Source organism: Leptidea sinapis, chromosome 38, assembly GCF_905404315.1.
Source record: "Leptidea sinapis chromosome 38, ilLepSina1.1, whole genome shotgun sequence".
NCBI classification, from domain to species: domain Eukaryota; kingdom Metazoa; phylum Arthropoda; class Insecta; order Lepidoptera; family Pieridae; genus Leptidea; species Leptidea sinapis.
This window is the reverse complement of record NC_066302.1, coordinates 926,477-948,770: the sequence shown is the minus strand read 5'-3', so window position 1 is coordinate 948,770 and position 22,294 is coordinate 926,477. Positions and strand designations below refer to the sequence as shown.

Here is a 22,294-nt window from a genome sequence, read left to right as displayed (position 1 = left end):
AACATAATGTAAAAGTTATATAGAAAAGAATATGATATTAAATTATTTAAATGGAAAAGGCAAACCAATGTAGTGTCTCTCACGCAAACTATACAATTTAGAAAAAAATGATAAAATAAACCTCAATATCATTTTTGAAAGACCTATCCAAAAGATCCATAAATACGTATGGGTTTGATGAAAAAAAATTGTTGAGTTTCAATTCTAAGTACGGGGAACCCCCAAAATTTATTGTTTTTTTTCTATTTTTGTGTGAAAATGAGAATGCGGTTCACGGAATACATATACTTACCAAGTTTCAACAGTACAGTTCTTATAGTTTTGGAAAAAAGACAGACAGACATGACCGCCAGTAGGAACCCTTATAGATATAGGGGTTCCTTTTTCTTCCATTTGGCAACGGAACCTCTAGCTGAAACAACAGAATTATATTAGCAAGATTCAAAATTGCATGAAAATAATAGTACTTATGTCCAATGTTCTTTGTCGTTAAAGTACGAGTAGATAATTAACTAATTAAGGTCGTCCACATTTATTGTTATGGAGTTGTAAAGCTGTGTAAAACATTTCCATTCAAGCTCGTAACAAGGACAAAACTAATTGATCATAACATTTCACTGAATGATTTAATAGCAATTATCTGAGTAACAATGCTTTAACATCGAAGCGTGAATTACGAGACGACCTATCAATTAATTGAATTGAAATTAACTCACATCCTTAAGATTGATAAATTTAAAAATAATGCAAATTTTACAGTTTATTCCATATTTATTTCTATGTTAATACGCAAAATTGCCAATCATCATCATCATCAGCCGGAAGACGTCCACTGCTGGACAAAGGCCTCCCCCAAAGATTTCTACGACGATCGGTCCTGCGCTGCCCTCACCCAACGTATTCCGGCGATCTTGACCAGATCGTCGGTCTACCTTGTGGGGGAAAAAAATTGCCAAAGAAGCACCAAAATAATTTTCATAAAGGATTTATAGAAAGAATGATTGACTCGCCAGGAAATAATTAATTAATGAAAATTATAATAAATATTCTAAAAATCTAAATTAGTAATTTTGAATGGGAATGTTACCATTTCCAACTTATTATTGTATGTGTATTTCTTACTGATATTGTTTTTAATTACTTGAAATTATTATTTGTTCATTTGTCAAATGAACGTTATAAGTTTCAAAATACCCTCATTAAATAACTAAAGCCATAACATGGCCTAAATGACTGCGAAACTGAACTGGCAGTGGGCAGGGCACATAGTTCGATGGACAGATGGGCGGTGCGGCAGAAAAGTCCTCAAATAGAGCCCACGTACTGGCAGTGTTGGTAGGCCCCTTACAAGATGGACCGACGATCTGGTCAAGATCACCGGAATACCTTGGATGAGGGCAACGCAGGAGCGATCAGCGTGGAGATCTTTGGGGGAGGCCTTCGTCCAGCAGTGGACGTCTTCCGGCTTATGATAATGGTGATGAAATAACTAAAAAAATTTACGCATATCGTATAGTATTAAACATAAAAATGCAATCAAAAAAGCTACTCTTAAAGACTAATACACACGAGAGTAATGAAAGGGTCGAGATTGTGTACGTTTACCCTGTTAGCCTTTCTATTAGTGAGACAACTTATCTAATAGAGGTTTCACTCGTAAAGCTTATCCAACCCAAGTTAATTATTAACTTGCAGCAGGAGTTGCAAACTATCTTCTTGACCTTTGCATTAATACAGAACAAACGTTATTTTTTAATTAACCTTATCTCATTTATAATAAACTAAACAGTTTTATTAAGTTATTAATCTTCTTATCATTTTGATTCAAGGAAAAATTCTCGTGTAGGATTCTATGAGATCAATTTTACAGATTTCTAATCCCATTGTTGGGTATAATAATATTTTTAGATAATTTATACGTCTAGATATGGCCCCTTGCTGTTAGACAACCGATGAAAACAGGCCAGGTTTACAACTTTGGTGTGCGTGACACACTATGTCTTGGACTTGCGATTTGTAAGTCAGTGTGCTCACAGTAGAGGTTGATTGTTAACCGCTATTTTTCTAGACACACCTGTTACAGTATATCTAGATTTTTTTTATGAAATTAAGGGAGGATACGATCAGGATGTTCAGTTATGGGTTTTTGATACGCCCTGCCGATTACAATGCAGTGCCACTCAGTATTCTTGAAAAACACAAAAATTCTGAGTGGCAATATAATAGCGATCGTCACCTCGAGACACAAGAATTTAAGTCTCATTTGTCCAGAAATTTCACAAGCTACATCTTCCACTCGCGATTTGTATGTCACTTTGTGTAAGTGTATTGTTCAAAATAGAGGTTGGTAATTAACCGCTATTTTTTTCACCATATTCACAGCTGCGCAGTCTATCTAGACGTATAAAATATGATGTAAGGTAATATTGTATGAATTTACCTCACCCAGATCACCCTACTACTTAAATGTTACAATAATATTCTCACATAATTGCGACATGTGTATTTTTGAAGAGAAAACAAAATTTGTTAGTGTCTCGTGTTACATTAAATATTCATCCTTATGTAATCGTCTTACTGAGTATATTCGTTTTGTATCTTTTGTACCTCTTTCTCATCCCTTTTTATGTAGTTACCTACAATCTTGTCTAATGACTTCTTTCGTTACATTGCTCTATAATTTTGACATTTATTTATTGAAGTTATACTTCTTCAGGCGCGTTATGCAAAAATGATGAGAGTGAAATTTTCAGATGCGCGCGTAACACTGTAACACAAAAGGTTGAAGTTGGTTCCTAAAATCTTCTGACGTTTGCGTCATTCCTTATTTTTTTTTTGATTTTTCGTCCATTATTAGGACAGGCAAATGGTTCAAGCCTACACAGCCATATTCATTATTTAATAATTTATTTTCAAAGGCATCTTTACAAGATTTTTACAGAATTGTTCTTTCTAAAAACGTAGAATAGCACGAGGAATAAATCATAATCATGAATTTTGCTTCATTAGGCCAAACAAGTATAATTTCTTGCGTGCATACACACTTTTTTATGTGATGTTTTATATGTGGGGAAGCCAACGTGCATATACAATTATCGTAATCTATGGAAACATTTAAAAATTCTTTTATAATGTTGTACACTACACTTATAGGCTAACTCGACGTGCATAATAGGTATAACAATCTTTGTTTTCAACTTAAAACTAAGGATAATTTGCCCTGCCTAAACCCTCTGAAGATCCTACGCCTGTTAAAAGTAATAGGTCTCGAGGATATAATTTGGATCTCGGCACAGTAACACGTTTCCTAGTTAGAAACCACGATTCTTTTCCTTATCTCATTTGAGTTGAGGACAGGCATGCTAGCGTAAGCAGGGGACACAATAGATCCTAGGATTTAAGTGCATTTTAATCCCTAAATCATAATAATAATAATTTCGAAAAATATAACATAAATGAAGCCACAAGCAAAAGGCTGATAAAAAAATAATGAGGTACTTAAATAACAAGAAAACAAAAGGAAAAGAAACAGTCACTACGACCAATGATTAACCATCCTGCAGTATTTTAATAAATTTTTTAATTTATTTTTTTAAACATTTTATCAATTACATTATGTATTTATACAATAAATAATTCATAAACGAAACCCATTTTTTTTCTAGTGTACGCTTGTACTAGTACTACACTAGTACTTTTCTAGTGTACTTGTACTAGTAGAGGCTTAATCTGGGGTTGTATACAGGGTGTAATCGTTAAGTGAAACATGAAGAAACCTTAAACTGATTTAAGACAGTACAGAGCTAAAATGGATGAACCGATGATCTGGTCAAGATCACCGAAATAGGTTGGATGAGGGCAGTGCAAGACCGATCTTCATGGCTTTCTTTGGAGGGGCCTTTGTCCAGCAGTGGACGTCTTCCGACTGAAATGATGATGAGTTTGTGTATGCTTATTTATAAATAAATGTACTAAAATTAATTACAAGTAAATACTGTTGTTTTGTATTGGACTTAATTTTAATTTAAAACATATTTTGATAAACTTTAATTTTACTAACAATAACAATTGGGAACTGTACTCTATTATTGACGAGTACGTCTACCTTGGACAAACAATCCAGTTAAGCAGGTCAAATCCAATCGCAGAAGAGGTACTCGTCGATTCCAACTCGGATCGCGTTCGGGAAACTCCGTTAAATCTTCTCGTTCCTAAATAAACCCAGTGTCTGAAAACGAAGGTTTTCAACCAGTGTGTGTTGCCAGTGATGACTTATGGTACGCAGATGTGGTCGCTAACTATTGGCCTTATGAGAAAGCTCATTGTCGCTCAGAGGGCAATGGAGAGGGCTATGCTCATAGTTCCGCATGAGAACCAAAGTCACCAAAATAGCCCAAATGACACCGAAACTGAAGTAGCAGTGGGCAGGGCACAAAGTATGACGGACAGATGTCCGGTGGGACAGAAAAGTCCTCGGATGGCGATCATGTACCGGAAGACGCAGTGTTGTTAGGAGATGGATCGACGATCTGGTCAAGATCGCCGGAATGCGTTGAACGAGGGCAGCGTAGGACCGATTGTCGTGGAGATATTTGGGAAGGCGTTTGTCCAGCAGCCGTTTTCCGGCTGATGATGATGGTGATAAAATTTTACTAACATAATTTAACTATTGCAATCCAAGTTGTAGAATATGGTAATGAAGGTAATAGCTAATAAATGATGTGTAACCCTTTAAGTTATCTGTATACTTAGATATATATATTTTTTATTTTTTGTATGTAATTTGGTTGGGTTTCCATATAAATAAATGAGCTAAAATAATATTTTTAAATAAGGAAACTAAAACTATTCTACTAATCTCGTACCAAAATTGTGGGAATATTAATTATCTAAACTATGGATTATTATCATTTGATTTTAAAAAAAAATTATTGTCAATTTTATAATTATATCATTTTATTACTTACTACTTAATAAACCATTCTTTCAATATCAGTTAAATTTTTTTGATATATGTTATCGTTGCGGTATAATCGCCTGGTCAGACTTAACGATTCCTCCCTGTATAAAACCACGAGATAAAACCTCTACTAGCTATTTTTTAATGAAAATAAGGAACGAGCAGAGCAGGACGTTCAGCTGATGGTTATTGATACGCCCTGTCCTGCAATGCAGTACCGCTCAGGATTCTTGAAAAACCCCAAAAATTCTGAGCGGCACTACAACAGCGCTCGTCACCTTGAGACATAAGATGTTAAGTCTCATTTGCCCAGTAATTTCACTAGCTACGGCGCCCTTCAGATGCTTACACATTACTGCTTCTCGGCAGAAATAGACGACGTTGTGGTACCCATTAACTAGCCGGCATCCTGTGCAAAGTAGCCTCCCGCTGGTAAAAAAAAGCTTCTCTCCGAAAAAATTGTAGATTCTGTTTTTGAATTATTTATTGTTTTAAAAGATATACACGCAACCTAACAAAAAAGGCTGTGAAGTAAAATCAAAACTGAAAAATTCATATAAAAAAAAGCATTCATTATTAATATCTCTTAGGTTAGGTCCATATTCCAGGAAATTGACATAAATTATAATATAAAATGGATAATAAATTTCAGATTTATACCAAACACACTGCATTTCTTGATCGAGTATCCTTTGATATTACCTCCGGCTCTGCAAGAACGGGGAGCGATCATAAATCATACATAGATCGAGAACACTAGTAGTGGTATCGATAAATCTCTTATTTGCAACGAACGGAAATGAATATACAATCTATTTTGTACATCTTTTCTTAAGACTTTTAGAATAGAATTAGCACAGACCACAGAGTTATCGATTTTACATATTGTGTACAATAACATTGTACTTACTATGTAACTTATGCTTATGCTATCGAGATTTGTTTAATTTACCAAAACAACGATGTGCAATAACGATATGTATTTTTACTTATTTTACAATACACAGAAATTTGATATTCAATTTAAATTTTTAACGTGTTTGAATGTAAGAATAATTAGGTAAACAGTTCACCTAAAAGCGATCCATTCCACTTCTCGCTAAACGCTTAAATGCAAATGCAAAGAGAGACAGCTGTTCTATGCTTTTGAGCTCTTTCAGCTCAAAAGTATGATGAAAGTTTAATAAAACACTAAATTTTTGAATTTTCAATAATATTTAATACAATAAATTTTGAATGGATGAACCGATTTTCACGCGGTTGGCGACATACGACGCAGTTTTTAAGCCTTATAAAGGATCTTTAAGTTAGAATTGATTGAATTACGAATTTTAGACTACCTAACGAAACATTTTTTCGGTTTTCTTTCGTTCATGATATCTCTCGAAAGAATCAACCGCTTTTGACCGGATTAGCCGCGATGGAATGGTTGATCAAGCTTATGAGCTGGTTAGTTTCTGGAATCTATCGGTAAAGCCGTTTCAGAGTTATTCCAAAAAAACACATTTCAATAAAAAATTACAATATTTATTTAGATTTCTCAGAATGGAATTTATGGAAGGTATATTACGCGTAAGATTGTAACACTAATTAAAACATACGATAACACTTAGGGACGTTTAAGGTTTATCAGAATTGATAGATAATACGCCACACAGAGAATGCGATATAAAAATAATATCATGGCAATAAATTAGATTATCGAAGGTTTCTTAAAGTATGAAACTCTAGAGACTATCTTTATTTTATTATTCCAAAGCGATTTTGCACTAGCTTGTGGAGAATTTCCACTGATATTTTCACATGTATTCCTATGGGAGTAACTTGCTCAATGCCTTTATATATTTACGTAATTCTAAGGGTACCGTACCTCAAAAGGAAAAAACGGAACCCTTATAGGATGAATCTGCTGCCCTTCTGTCCATATGTCTGTCAAGGCTCTTTATCTCGGTATCTCGTGGATTGAAATTAAAACGATATTTGCTCAATTACTTCCATGATTCATAAAATGATTTTATTGCCTTATTAAATGTACACTAAACTATAAAAAAAATTATACATGTTCGATACTAAATTCTCATGATCCAAGAGACATAACGTCACGTTTATAAAGGAAAATAAATTGCTTTTAATATCTATGATCACGCAAAGAAATGGCGCTTATTTAACCTTTTCTTTACAATTTTCACAGCAAATAACTCTGGGAAAACCTTAAGCTCTTACTTTTAACTAAAACTGTATATTTCTTAAAAATCTGAGATTGTAGGTTGTGCCCAGACAAAGGGCTACCCTCCGGGATAACGATGGGAGGTAGTGAACGCTCATGCATGCCAATGCACCCTAAGCCTGAGTTGGTTATGTGGGACTCACATTAGACCTAAGTGCCTACAAACTGAACACCACCTGAGGTTGGCGATGGGCAAGTGCCCTCTAAGCCTTCATCAAAGGCAACCTTCTCTTGGGGAGAGAGAGGCACAAGCGACACTTCCTATGGAGTATCCCTTGGGATAAACTGTAGAGTCCTTTAACTTCGTGGTATGTGAGTGTCTGTTAAACAACATCGCGCGAGTTTGAATTTAAGTGGGAAAATTTTATATTTTTACCAACTCTTGTTATTCTCGTTAATATTGTATTATGTAATTTTTATTTGAGTTTATTAGTCCCACTACATGTTTCAATAAAAAAAATACTTAGCTGTAAATCTTTAAACAGCCTGGAAACTGGACCATGGTTTTATTGTAGCAATAACTAACATAGTACATTGCAAAAAAGCGCAAAGAAGAATACTGAGCTAATATCTTTCACCGTTTCATCTCTCTTATTTTAATAATTATAAATTATATTTACATGACATAACTTTTGTGATGTGAATTATGTGATAGTGAAATATTTTTTTTAATCTGTGATGCATTTTAAGTGTTATTGGCTTAGGTGTTTATGATCAACATCGTTCTTGACCGCTATTCGAGTAACAAAATCTATATTGGTGTCGGTGTTGATAGTGGAATAGCATTTGTTTGCTAGAGACTTAACCAGATTTAACAGAATTGCCCTTTTCTTCTCAGGAACACTAATAACTTGAATGTTTGATCGACGAACACACTGTTCACTATAATGGCTGTTATTAGAGATCTCATTTAATAGGTAATAATCGTGCAAACACCGCTGGCAAATCACAGATAGTTAAAAAGCTAACAGCTGTTTTAACTATTAATTAAGGAATAAATCTTAAAGATTATTTATTTGCTGCGTAAATAGTTTATGTTACTATTCGAATAGACTTGAAACTTCCATAACACTTTCAAAATATGTCCTATGAAGATTAATTACTAATAATGCTAAAATAAACATTATCTATATTTTATTTATATTAGTTAATATTCATCATTGAAAACATTGTTCAAGTATATAAAATCGTAGATTAATTTATACCTTTTAGCTCTATTAAGTTTTACTTTTTTGTCATTATTTAATTTCAATAGCTCTTTACGCCTGAAACGCAGAATTACCTAGTTCAGGCACAGTGTTAACTAGCTTTTAAGTAAGACTTTTGTGTTATTATTATTATTTGATATTTTAATAATCTTTTAATAATAGATTAAAATTGAAAATGGAATTTCTATCACGGTGCTACTAAGTATTACACTACTGCGAGCTACTTACTCGTATTCGTACGTATTCTTGGTACACTTCCTAATAATCAGTTCTAAATATTTTTGAATATAATTCACATAATCTAACTAATATATTAAAAAGGTAAGTTGATTGGACGTGCATCTTCAACTTAACAAGGCAGTAAACAAAAGCGATGTTTACAAATAAGGCACTGAATAGCCGTGTCGCTAATGGACTTTGAAATAGGGATGAGTTTTATAAATTCTATTTCCTTCGTTTTGTAAATTTACTTGAATAAAGTGTGTTTTTGTATAAATAAATATTGGGTTTAGTATAAAATTGTCGTTTTGGCGTACTGGCATTTTTGGATATAAAATATGGATGTTTGACCTTCAACAGTTTTTTCATTTAAAATAAGTTTATTTCTTATTACAAGTTCGGGTGTAAAAGTGAAACAACAGAAACAACTTGTAATATTAATGCTGTATTTGGAGAAGATACGGCTACTGAACGCACCATGGGTTCTTGGTTAAATCGCTTCCGTGGAGGATTTTAAACTTAAAGAATGAAGACCTAGGAAAACCAGCTACTATGGTAACTAATTGAATACCATCGTAGAAGCAGATTCACATAAAATTACCGAGGGATAAGCGGAGCAATTTGATGTTACCTAACTCACAATATTGACCTATTGTCTAAGATCAATCTTGAGCAATCTAAGCATACTCAAATTCAAATTACCATATGAGACATTACAACTCCTGTACATGGCCCTAGCTGACTCTGTCATCGGTTATGGTATAAGTAGTTATGGTAGATCCTGCAAAACAAATCTGAAAGATATTTATAACCTGCAGTTAAGATTACTCAAAACAATTGTACCAAAGCATGTACTAAATAAAAATAAGGAAAATTATGATCAGCTCTTTGGACATTGTTGAGTCATGAATGTGTATGATAAAGCAAAATTTTCTATTTTAACCGAAATTAATAATCCACCCTGTTAATCGAAAAAAATAAACCCTTTTGTTTACGACAACTTGATATAAATCACAAATACATTTTACCAAAAATTAATAATAAATATGGGAAGAGAACGGTCAATTACGTAATAACAGATTACATTAACGAACTGCCCAAAGAGCTGCAAGAAATGTACATAAATACATCGAAAATTATACATAAATACTCGCTTCAAAAGATACTTCATGTAAAAAGAATACGATTTGGAAAAAAAATAATAATTGAAAGTGTAAAATTAAAAATAAATTGAATCGCTCTAGGTACCCAGATAAACCCGTGAGGTTTTCGTGGTACTTATTTCATAAAAAATGTATGTATTTGTTCTGTATTGACCAATAAACTAAAAAAAAATTGCATCAAATCCGCAACATGAAAAAGCTTGGAAATAGTTCATTGCTCATCATCATCACTTAAGCCGGAAGACGTTCACTGCTAGACAAAGTCCTCCCCCAAAGATCTCCATGACAATCGGTCCTGCCCTCATCCAACTTATTGCGGGGATCTTGGCCAGATCATCGGTCTATCTTGTGGGGGGCGTACCAACACTGCGTATTCTGGTACGTGGTTCCTATTCTAGGTCTTTACTGCCCCTAGGGCCATCTATTCGTCAAGCTATGTGCCCTGATCACTCCTTTGCAATCATCTGGGCTACGTCGGTGACTTTAATTCTCCTACGGATCTCCTCATTTCTGATTTGATCTCGCAAACAAACTTCAGCCTCAGCTTCTTCATAGCCCTCTCCATTACCCTCGGGGCGACCATCAGCTCCTCCTCAGCCAACCTCATAAGGCCCCATAGTTTTTGACCACGTTTGTGTTTCATATGTCATCACTGGAAACACACACTAATTAAATCCATCGCCTTCAGGCACTGCAGTATTTGGGACGAGAAGAGAGCTACCCGAACGCAGCACATAAAAGTTGGATTCGACGAGTGAATTCCTTACCCAAATTGGACCAGCCCAAAAATGGGTGCTCCACGATAAAAATACTTACCACCATTGTTGAACCCGCACAGAAATGAAGTGATTCTCAAGTTAATATCATAATAGTAGACTCTAGGTCATACGCAGGAACAACGACCTTAAGCAAAGCTTATACATACAACAATGATGGTGAAATTTGGAAGTCACTTCCTTATGTAGTTCACTAGCTTTCTCAGCATTTTTTCATTTCATTGAGCAATAAGTGCAGATGTCTCTTGTACAGAACTCTGAATAACGATGGCAAAACTTGCAGTGGAACAGTCCTGACTCGCCATCTTCAGCATTATTGCTTCATTATAACGCCTCTAGACCTCATACGGATTGAGAAACTATTTTTACTCTACACTTAGAAGCAGTCCAATATCTTTTGTATTCACCAGATTTTACTCCAACTAACATTTTTACAAAATTTGGACAAAGTTGTTACTTTGTCATGGATCCTTTAATCAGAACCTAACCAAAATCTCACCACACTATCTTCGAAGTATATCGTTTCCAATAAAAAAAAATTATCGAAATCGGTTAGCGCGATATTGAGTAATTCGTAAATTTATCATCCACTTTGCTATACGTATGTATAGCAAATTTAAGAGTTTTATGGTTTTGTCATGGATGCCATTGTCAGATCTGTACTAAATTACAATGGGACACGGCAAGCACCAGATTTCAAATAAAAAAAGAATGATCAAAATCTATTTAGAAGTGTAATTTAGTTTTAAGGTAACAAACACACAAAAATACCGACATATTGAAAACCTCCTCCTTGTTTGAAGTCGGTTAAAAAAGAATCATCGAATCGGTTGTCGCGATATTGAGTTATTCGTAAATTTGTCGCGCACATACTAACAGCAAATTTAAGACTTTATGGTTTTCTCATGGATGCCATTGTCTGATCTGGACTAAATTACAATGGGACCACACGGGAAGCACCAGCTTTCAAATAAAAAAAGAATGATCAAAATCGGTTCACCCAGTCGAAAGTTCTGAGGTAACCTCGTAACATACCGACGAATTGAGAACTTCCTCCTTTTTTGAAGTCGGTTAAAAAGATAGCTGATTGATAACACACTGCGCTGTTTAAGTTTTAGGAATGTTTTTTTTAATATAAGAGGGGACAAACGCGCAAGAGGCTAACGTGGTAAGGTAACCGCCCATGGACATCTGCAAAACCAGGGGTCAAGAGATGTATTGTCAACATTTAAGGTGGGAGTATGATCTATGCTTGAAGGTTCCTGAGTCGCATCGGTTCAGTAAAACTGCAGCCGGTAGCTGTAGTAAAATACTACCTCGCCCAACTGAGTACACCAAGCTTTTTAAAGGCCCATTTAGATTCTTCCAGGGGACCAAGAAACTTAACATCATTCGATATATCGACGCCGACTATGCCAACACTAGTTGTGGCAGTTAGAGGTCAGATCCCGAATCAATGTGATACGACAAAGGGAGACGTTTTAGTAGTGAACGCACAAATTTTGTCGCCCAAATTTCGAGATTTTGCATAGCAGAGTGTGGATTTCAGACACAATGAATATAAAATTAATATAAAAGTAAGAATCATTCTAGAATGACGTCGAATAGTGTAATAGGTAGTACCGATAAAAACTTGTTTTTGTAAACACCATGCTTAAGGTTTCTTTATGCCGGTAAATACCTATCAAAGTATGTGACGTAAAAATTTTATTTAAAAGAATCCTTAGACCGCAGTCCAGTTAGTAGCAGTAAACAAAAATATTTCTAAACAACTGTTTAAGAAATACAAGCAATTATTATTTTTAATATCTAAAAATAATGTATCGAAAAATTTATAATAAAAAAAATACATTCTTTCTTCATGCTTTCTTTATTTCACATAATTATCAATATTTCTAATTACTAGTTATATAGAATAATTTTAACAAAAAAGGTTTACCATTATTATTTCTTATCATCATCTTACTTACGACGAACTAGATCATTTTTGTTATGCCCTGTATATGCAAAAAAATGTATTAAGTTTCGCTATAAAGTGTGCAATTTGTATAACTTATATAATTAGTTTAATAAAACAGCATTTCTTCTTGTTCCGGCGGTCTTGACCAGATCGCCGGTCCTTCTTGTGGAGGGGCCTACCAACACTACGTCTTCCGGTGCGTGGTCGCCATTCGAAGACTTTACTGCCCCAACGACCGTCCGTCGAGCTATGTGCCCCGCCCACTGTCACTTCAGTATCGCAACCATCTGCGCTATGTTGGTGCCTTTGACCACCTAGCGACCACGTATGCGTTCCATATGTCATCACTGGCCAACACACATTGGTTAAAAACCTTCGTCTTCAGACTCTGTGGTACTTTGGACGAGAAGATTTTACCGAGCTTCCCGAACGGTGAATAAAAAAAACTTCCCCTTGCCCATTTTAAAACATTTTAATTAGGCAACTTCAAACTTACGTTCAGAACAAACAAGCTATTAAATATCCTAATGGCAGTTAGGGTAGAGTTACTTTATTGTTGGATCGTAACAAAACTTTAACATTAGAATTAGATGGGTAACTACTTAAGATAAGAATGACTTAGGATAACAAGTTTAAACTTTGAAACCCCACCACTAAAATGTCAAACATGTATTGATATAATTTTCTCTCTTTTTATTATAATTATTCAAATATATTATACTACTACTATTTTGAGCAATCTGTTGAGCGAGATATTACTACCAATTCCAGATTTCCAAACTTCTAATACTTGGCCCGTGGGGCCCCGGAGAATATGAAAAGTACTTCTTCACGCCTCAATATGGCTGCTGGCAAACCTAAGCGCTGGCATCTATTTCGGTCAACGGATCAGCCTAGCTATCCAACGTGGAAATGCTGCCAGGATTCTTGGTACGCTTCCCCGTAATTAAAGATTTAATTTAATGTAATCATAGTATTGTAAATATAAGACATATATTGTTTGAAATAATGTAATCTAAGGTTTGACTAACATGACCTACTAGGCTCGTGCAACGTAAAACCAATCATTGGTAATGCACGTTGAATAATAGTGCTTCTATATGTCTTATAGCTACTGTGAAGGCTCAGAATCTCCTTCAACCGTGCTGTCACAAGCACTAAAGCTGTCTTCAATATAAACACAATCTCAATTCAAGCGAATGATGCATACATTACCATAGTATAGCGAAGTGATGCGTAAATTGTCACAGATAGTTCATAACAGCTTGTAATTGAACAAAACAACTTTGGATTTCAATGGCAAAGTAATTTTTTATGCGAACAAAACAGTTCCAAACATCTTAATTTGATAAAAAAAATAAGGTATTCTCGATAACCAAAAATAAAGTTAAATAAAAAAATAGTAGCTTTTAACTCTTTGTGTTATAGAATTTAAGCAACGTGGAATTATGGTCCAAGCCATACTCGTAATAAATATTTATTTATAAGTATAACAGTTGTGTGTTATATGAAACAGGAAGAGTTGTCTTATAAATTTAATTAGTGTCGAGGGACAGACGATAGGAATGCAGTAGTTGTGAGCTCAAATTCCACTTTTCTCAATATATTTCTCCTTTCCACATTAATTATTTCTATTTCGAAACTAATGACATTAAAGGTCAGTTGAAAAAGGAATTTCAAATTAAAGACGTAGGACAAGTCCATGAATTCCTAGGAATGAGAGTGTGTAAAAAGAAAGATAAAATTACTCTTGAACAGTCTCACTATATCGGCACTATCTTGGACCGATTTATGTCAGACTGTTGGAACTCCGATGGAAGTTGGAGTTAAACTGAACAAGGCAGAGACGAAGTTAGAAAACTGTGAGTATAGAAGTCTAATCGGAAGCCTTATGTACGTCGCAGTTTGTACACCGCTGGACATAGCCCACGCGGTGAGCTGTCTGAGTCAGTTTAATGAATGTCATTCCGAGATGCACTGGAAAGCAGCGAAGCGCGTGCTAAGGTATTTTAAGGGGACAATTCAACAACTGGATGCAGATTGGGCATCGTGTGAAGTCGATCGCAAATCGTACAGCGGCTTTGTGTTTAAAGTAGGTACCTCAGTTGTCTCTTGGGAGAGTCGGAAACAGAGGACTATCGCGCTCTCCAGCACCGAGGCAGAATATATGGCACTTTCTGATCCATGTAAGGAGGCTTTATTTTTGCGCACCTTCTTTAATGAATGTCTCAACTTGAAATGTATGCCGTTACTACGCAATGACAACCAGTCAGCACAGAGGTTTTGTGAAAACTCGTTGTTTCACTCAAGAACGAAGCATATCGCGCTATTGTGAGTAAAAATCTGATTGACGTTGAATATCTCGCCACAAATGAAATACAAACAAATTACAATACAAGACAAATTTATATAAATTTGTTCCGCTGTTAGGCTTACTTACAGTTTTAGAGTAGTGTTTTGTCTGTCAATTGTTTCTGTTAGGTTTGTACGTAGGAGTAGCATGTTTTGTTTTTTATACAGTGCTGTGCTGTAACGTTTGGTATAAGGGCAGGTGGTAGAGTGTAAACTCAAACTTTACAATGCTATAAAAAAAGAAAACGTTTTCATTTGTCAGTAATTAGAAAAAATATATACATATACAATACATATACAATTTGCTTCTAGGGCCTTAAATTAACACGCCATGTTAACTGCTCTGCTTATATTCAGTAAGTAACAGTTATTAATATTACCTAAGCATTCTTAAGTGAAAACGTTTATCTTGTGTTTTGTGAATGTGCCTCACCTTGCATACACTATAGATCAGCTTATTTTAAATACTTAAACAGCTAATTTAAGGCAAATTAAAAGACATAATAACTTACATCTGAAAGTATTTCAATCGCAATCTGTGCGCAGTGTATTATTTCCATAATAATTACTTAACACAAACCATTCCACTATATTATAAACAAATAATACAGTTTTAGAAGGATAAGGTGAATTTTAGTATTAATTATTTTATATAAATAAAATTTGAAAAACAATTTTCTTTATGAACGATACGGGACTCGAACTCGCGAACCCGCATAGTTCATAAAAAATCACTTTAAAAACATAACAAATTTTTTAGATTAATTATTTTAGTTAGGAATTTCCATGCCTGTCAATTCTAACGCCACCTATGTCTATGTACTTCTTCGATCAATGTGTAAATGACGGTGGTGGATAGAAGTGCCCGCTAAAGTTATATTTTCTAACTACCCTCATCTTGTCGAAGTGACAGCTGTCAATGCCCACCAGCTTGTGCGAGCGACACACAAGAGTCGAGAGTCCGCATCCGACCATTGCAAAGAAGAGGTGATGTCACTTTCCACTCTGAAAACCCCCATGTTTTATAATTGCGTCTTACGTAACGGTTTCGATTCATAAGTCTCCTTTTAACGTCCGCGACGCACTTCTACTGAGCTTCGAGTGCCGTGCATCGAGCTGGAAGATAAGGTGATGGATCCGAGGCAGGGAGAGGCGAGAAAATTTAAGGTTAGTGGTTATTTTATCATTGGCCCGATTTTACACATTGCGGTAGGGATCTAAGAGGACTCACATTAATTCCTCAATTGTAAAATAATCAAATACAGTCCATTCAAATAAATATTTATATCGAATTACGCTAGTTAGAATAGCGCTAGTTGTAATACACAAAAGTACTTATGTATACAGGTATGAAACTGTTGATAATTTACTCATAACATGTCATTAAGGGCTTACTAGCTACTAACTGCTGCAACAATTCAATTATTGCATGCATGGATTAATCAAGAACACACGATCAGTCGTAATATCTTTGATATGCATGCTATATATTGCATATATTTTGCAGTAAATGATCTATAGTATTTCTTAACCACAGTGGCGTGCATTGGTTTTCTAGCAAGGTTAGCACTGTAGATCTAACTAGTCGTAGAACCGCGCTCTGAACCGCGTTTTGAAATCTACATACTGTAGCTGTTTGTGTTTCGCATGTAGTTTCCGTAACATTTGGTCAACCTAATATTTTAGTTTGTGTCATTCGAGGAACAAGAATACCTTAAACTGCTTTCTTAATTTTTCTCAATAGCCTAAGCATGCGTGTTTATTTAACAAAAATATTTGTTATTAAAATTCTAAGATTACACATATTTTCATTTTTACCGCCATCTAGCGGTAAACACCCATACTGCAATCATTTACTGTCAATCCTAAAATTTCATGCGTTTATGATAATATTTATACTTTTAATTATTATTGAAAACTCTAAATAAAGTAATATTATTTTGAAACGTTTGTGGCTTCGAAATATAACTTTAAACTCAAATTACAGAGGACCTTTGTATAAAGACTCAAATTATATAATTTTTTTCAATTTATGACCTCAAAATAGCACAGCGCTATCAGCTTCATAGTTCATATTATAATTTTAATTCTATCCTTTAGCTTTCTAGATAATATTATTATACCTCCCTGATATAATATATATATAAATTCAGTTACCACTTCTTTTGCCGGTTTTTTCGGGCTGTACTTATATTTTTAAAACCCAATACCTATTTTAAAAACAAATCACACATCAACTTTTTATCACAGTAAAACTTAACACGGGTCACGGATGACGGAGTGACCTATAATAAAAATTAAAATACTAATTATTAATCAATGAATATACCTATTTACTCTAATGATTCTCACGAAGACAAAAAACCGAAATAGCCATAAACTCCTAATATGGAGGGAGTGAGACAGATGTGGGTTAATCGGTTTATCTCGATACAGATCGTAAGTAGGCATGCCTACCTAGCCGCCCATACATTGCTGAATATCGTTTAACTATGACCAATACTTTTCTAAATAAGATCTATGAAATACTCGTTGCGTCGTATAGGCATTTTTGGGACTGCCCACCGTACAAATGTAGTATGTATCTAGCGTAAGGAAATATTGAATGAGTCGGTGTTGAATAGAAGTTTGGTTATAGAATAACGGAAGCAAATTAAACTTAATCAACTTTATTATTTAATATTTTATTTTTATTATATATTGAGTAACTGTATTTATTTATTTTATTTAATACTTTCATAACGAGGTAGGCAATGCCTAAAGGCATATATGGAATGCACGCCCATGCTTAACCATATGCTTTTCATTCAAATTTTTCTTTCAGACATCGCAATTTAAGCATATTTAGAGAACAAAGTTGATAAGAATTAGCCTAACAAGGTTTTTGAAAAACAATAATTGTAGTTATAAGACAGCCAGTGGCTCTTTTACTGATAACGTGGGTATTACAGCGCCAGAGCTTTTTCTGCCGTGCAAGCACTATTGTGTTTCACTATAAAGGGCACCGTCTGTCACTGGACACTGTCTCAAAGTCACGAGTGCAAGTATTGCGATGCCGCTCATATGATAAGACACATGATGTCTAAGGGCGTCGAGTGGCCACGGGCACGTCATAGTTAGTGAAATTAGAAAATTACTAGGGTAATGAGACTTGACATCTTATGTCTCAAAGTGACGAGTGCAATTATTGTGATGTCGCTCATATGATAAGACACAAGATGTCTAAGGGCGTCGAGTGGCCACGGGCACGCCGTAGCTAGAGAAATTACTGGGTTGATGAGACTTGACATCTTATGTCCCAAAGTGACGAGTGCAAGTATTGTGATGTCGCTCATATGATAAGACACAAGATGTCTAAGTGCGTCGAGTGGCCACGGGCACGCCGTAGCTAGGGAAATTACTGGGTTGATGAGACTTGACATCTTATGTCTCTAAGTGAAGAGTGCAATTGTGATGCCGCTCAGAATTTTGAGTTTTTCAATCATCCTTAGTGGCACTACCATATAATCTACTAATCTCGTCACTTTTTGTAATAAAACATATTTATTTTTCTATCACATAAGTACATCCACGTACTAAAATATCCAATTGCTACTGTATTGATCTAGTTAGTTTTGTACAAACTTAACGCCATCACCTAGCTCGTATCATTGTTTGCAATACTGCAGAAGCTGATTGTTCCGAATTGAATTTAGATGTCGACTCGAGATCTCTGACAGTTGCCTTGTTATCTTGGCATCGAGTATTCAATTTAATTTCGACCTTTATTCTCCTTTGCGCCATTATATTATCATTAAATTATGACTTGTGTTCTTTGATGTTTATTTGCAATGAGAATTTGTAGAATTGAATGATTGAGTTGCATGAATAATGTTACATTAATAAACCTTTGAAGTATTCTATTTATTTTGTGAGTATTGAATGAGACGAGGTGACATATATATATGTACATCTTATCTCTCAAGGTGACGAGCGCAGTTGTATTGCCGCTCAGAATTTTTGGGGTTTTTCTAGAATCCTGAGCGGCACTGCAAGCATGTATATGTAACAGTCGTTTGGATAAGGTTGGCTTAGGATTCGACTAAAATAATGCGATCAGCCAGGACTTAAAACGCAAAAAAGCGGCTTCTACTCCGCCGAATACGAGGCAGCAGTAACAGATATCTGAAAGCGACAGCCGACAGCGGGGACTGTCCGTATGTTGGCCATTTAATAAAAATAAATATGCCTCTTCGAAGTTTTAATTACTAACAGAATTAGATTATAAGTTTACTAACAATGGATCATAGTTGTACGAAAATAATATTTTTTTTTAATTTATAAGAGTAAATAAAACACAATTATAATTAGATATACTTATAGTAAACTTTGTGAATATAGAACACGAAAAAAAACTCCCTTAAAAAAACCGTCTTCAAAAACTTAAAAGTATTAAATAACTTAATAGAGATTTTATTACACCTCTTATGCTTTTATTAGCTATGGATAGACCTACGAAAAGTTCTGCATGCCATAAACAATATAGATCCCCTATTTCACGTTCTTGTGAGACACAGAAATATCGTTAAGAATGTTTGTTAGCTATGAATATAAGGTAGCCCACGAAGAGTAAGACCCACTTATCGGCAAACGGGTTAATAATAATAATAAATAAACAAACTAAATGAAAACTCCACAAGAGAAAAAAATCACAAAAAATGTTCATAAAATGTAGTCGGTTTATACATTTTCCTTCAATGAAGTTGATAAAAAAACATCTTAAGGTAATCGAATCGCAATCTTAAAAATAATGATATTATTATACAACCTTTTATTATGTTTATGCTCGTTAACTAGCTTTGTGAGGCTTGCAGACTTGAACTACAGCACTAAAGCTCAGATACATCCGATATAGCTCGCTAATGAAGTTTTATTTTGCAAGCTAGGAGTTCCGGACTTTATAAGTTACTAAGATACACTTATCACATAGATTATACTTTCGCTTCCAGTCATTAGATCTAAACTGCATTCAAAAACTCTTAGTTAATTTAAAAAAATGTAAAATTAAATTAAATTAGATTTAAAATCATCAACTTAAAATGCTAAAACTGCATTCTCAATATTCAAACACAGAGCCACACATAAAAAAATTAATGGACACAAACGTCCTGGTCCCCCATATACATTTACTGACGCTCATCTGTAAACTTACAAGATCACAAAAGCAATTTATTTTAGCTGGCTACAGCTGCAATACTATCATAGACTTTGTCATTGAGTGCGTCAGTTAATGGTCATCATCAGCCCGAAGAAGTCCACTGCTGGACAAAGGCCTCTCCCAAAGATCTCTACGACGATCGGTCCTGCGCTGCCTTCATCCAACGTATTCTGGCGATCTTGACCAAATCATCAGTTCGTCTTTTGGGGGCCCACCTACCGACTTTTCTTTTAACCCCACCGGCATTCTGTCCGTCAAACTATGTGCCCTGCCTAGTGCCACTGCAGTTTTGCAATCAATTGGGCCTTGTCGGTGACTTTGGTTCTCCTACGGATCTCCTCATTTCTGATTCGATCTCGCAGGGAAACTCCGAGTATAGCCCTCTCCATTTCCCTCTGAGCGACCATGAGCTTTCTCGTCAGGCCCATAGTTAGCGAGCACGTCTGCGTACCGGTAACATACATCATCATCACTGGTAACATGCACTGGCTAAAAACTTTCGTCTTCAGACACTGTGGTATTTGGGACGAGAAGATTTTACGGAGCTTCCCGAATGCTTCCCATCCGAGTTGGATTCGACGAGTGACCTCTTTCGCGAATTGGACCTGCCTATCTGGATTGTTTGTCCAAGGTAGACGTACTCGTAAACAATTTCGAGAGTACAGGTACCTATTGTTACGGGAGTAGATGCGTCATGGACATTTGGCATGATCTTCATCTTGTCCATGTTCATTTTAAGACCTACTCATTGGAAAGCTATACTGAGGCCATCGAGCATATGGCTTAAGTCTCGATATCGTCTGCGAATCGAAGGTAAGTGATGTATTCGCCGTGGATATTGTTACAGTAAATGGTGAGCTACTTTAAAATTCAAAATACTAAGGAGCTACTTCCAAGTGGCTGACTGTTTACGACTTGTCAATCATAATCGGTTACAATAACTATAGATTTGCTTTCCTTTTCCCACTTGCTGTATCTCCGTTAGAGATGTTCTTCTCTCTCTCACGCTTTGTTTTTCTATTCTTCATTTTGTTATAATTGGATTGGGAAAATGAAACAACGTGTTCTGTTCAAACGATGGAATCAAAGTTTTATTTGACATTGACAGATAACAACTATAGACTGTAAGTCAAGTAAAATCATTTAAATATACGACATATGAGAGAGTCAAATGACGGCAGTAGGAGCAATTACGAATCTCAACGTGAAAAAAGAACGGCATACATTTTTTTTAAAAACAGCAGTTTAGTTAAAGACAAATTACCGATAAAATATTCCTAATATTTTTACTAGTATCATTAGTTGCAGGTTTAGAAAAAAATTCCGCAGTTACATAGATTGAAATTTGAGAGTTTGAGAATAGTTTGAAGTAGATACCTTAATACGCAACAGCTCAGGAATGGTATTGTACATTATATTATAATCTAATCAAATCAAAGATTTATTTAGTATAAGAGAAAATATTTAGTTGACATTGCGATTCTGCTCAAAATTTTGCGTTTCGAAAAAATAAAATTCTTAAGGCCTAGTTGTATTTTTTATATATAATATGTAAATACGCCTCTTGAGTAGTTGAACAAAAGTATCATATTTTAAGCATAAAATAACAAGCATTTGTAATGGTAAATGGACCCTTTAAAGAGGTCGAGAGGTCCTTTGTCCGAAACACATTCCAAAAGAGGGCTTATTACTTGAAGATGCTCCGGTATCTATTATGAAATAATAAATAATGCTTTTCCTTTAAATGATATATAAAATGTGGATTCTATCTATAAAAAGGAGTTTATATTTTTTTATGTTTGTGACGAAATCGGTCAGTTGCTTAAGGCCTAATTTGAATTTTTGTTTTATTTGCAATGAAATACTTTCAGACCTTTACGTTATAAATTTCAGATCTGATGATAAAGCTGATGTGAAGGAGATATTGAAAGGAGAGGGACTGCGGGAAACTGTGTGAGTGGAGCGCTGCATGCCTTTATGAACGGCCAGAATGTGGCAAAAGAGGTGCGAATGGTTGTCCATAATGGAGTGCTTTTAGCCACGTTAATGTACGGAAGTGAGAGTTGGGTATGGCAGAAGAAGCATAAAAGCAGAATTAACGTAATTGAGATGCGATCACTGCGTAGTATATGCGGGGTGAGACTGATTGATAGAACAAGGACTGAGAAAGGAATGCTGAAATGGTTTGGACACGTGGAGCGAATGAGTGAAGATAGAATGACTTATCAAATA

General features: G+C 35.1%; 1 protein-coding gene across 1 annotated transcript; it reads left to right on the top strand.

The window, feature by feature from the left end:
• The first annotated feature begins 14,326 nt into the window (after window positions 1-14,326).
• On the top strand, window positions 14,327-22,019 carry LOC126975915 (uncharacterized). Its single transcript, XM_050824031.1, has 2 exons — window positions 14,327-14,844; window positions 21,956-22,019. Exons 1-2 carry the CDS (start codon window positions 14,327-14,329, stop codon window positions 22,017-22,019), a joined length of 582 nt encoding a protein of 193 aa, XP_050679988.1.
• Window positions 22,020-22,294: the final 275 nt, after the last annotated feature.

Bases quoted from the DNA above. Each gene is read 5' to 3' on its own strand.
- LOC126975915 (XM_050824031.1), top strand. From the start codon at position 14,327: ATGGAAGTTGGAGTTAAACTGAACAAGGCAGAGACGAAGTTAGAAAAC. The intron at 14,845-21,955 runs GTGAGTAAAAAT...TATAAATTTCAG, and splicing joins ACGAAGCATATCGCGCTATT to ATCTGATGATAAAGCTGATG.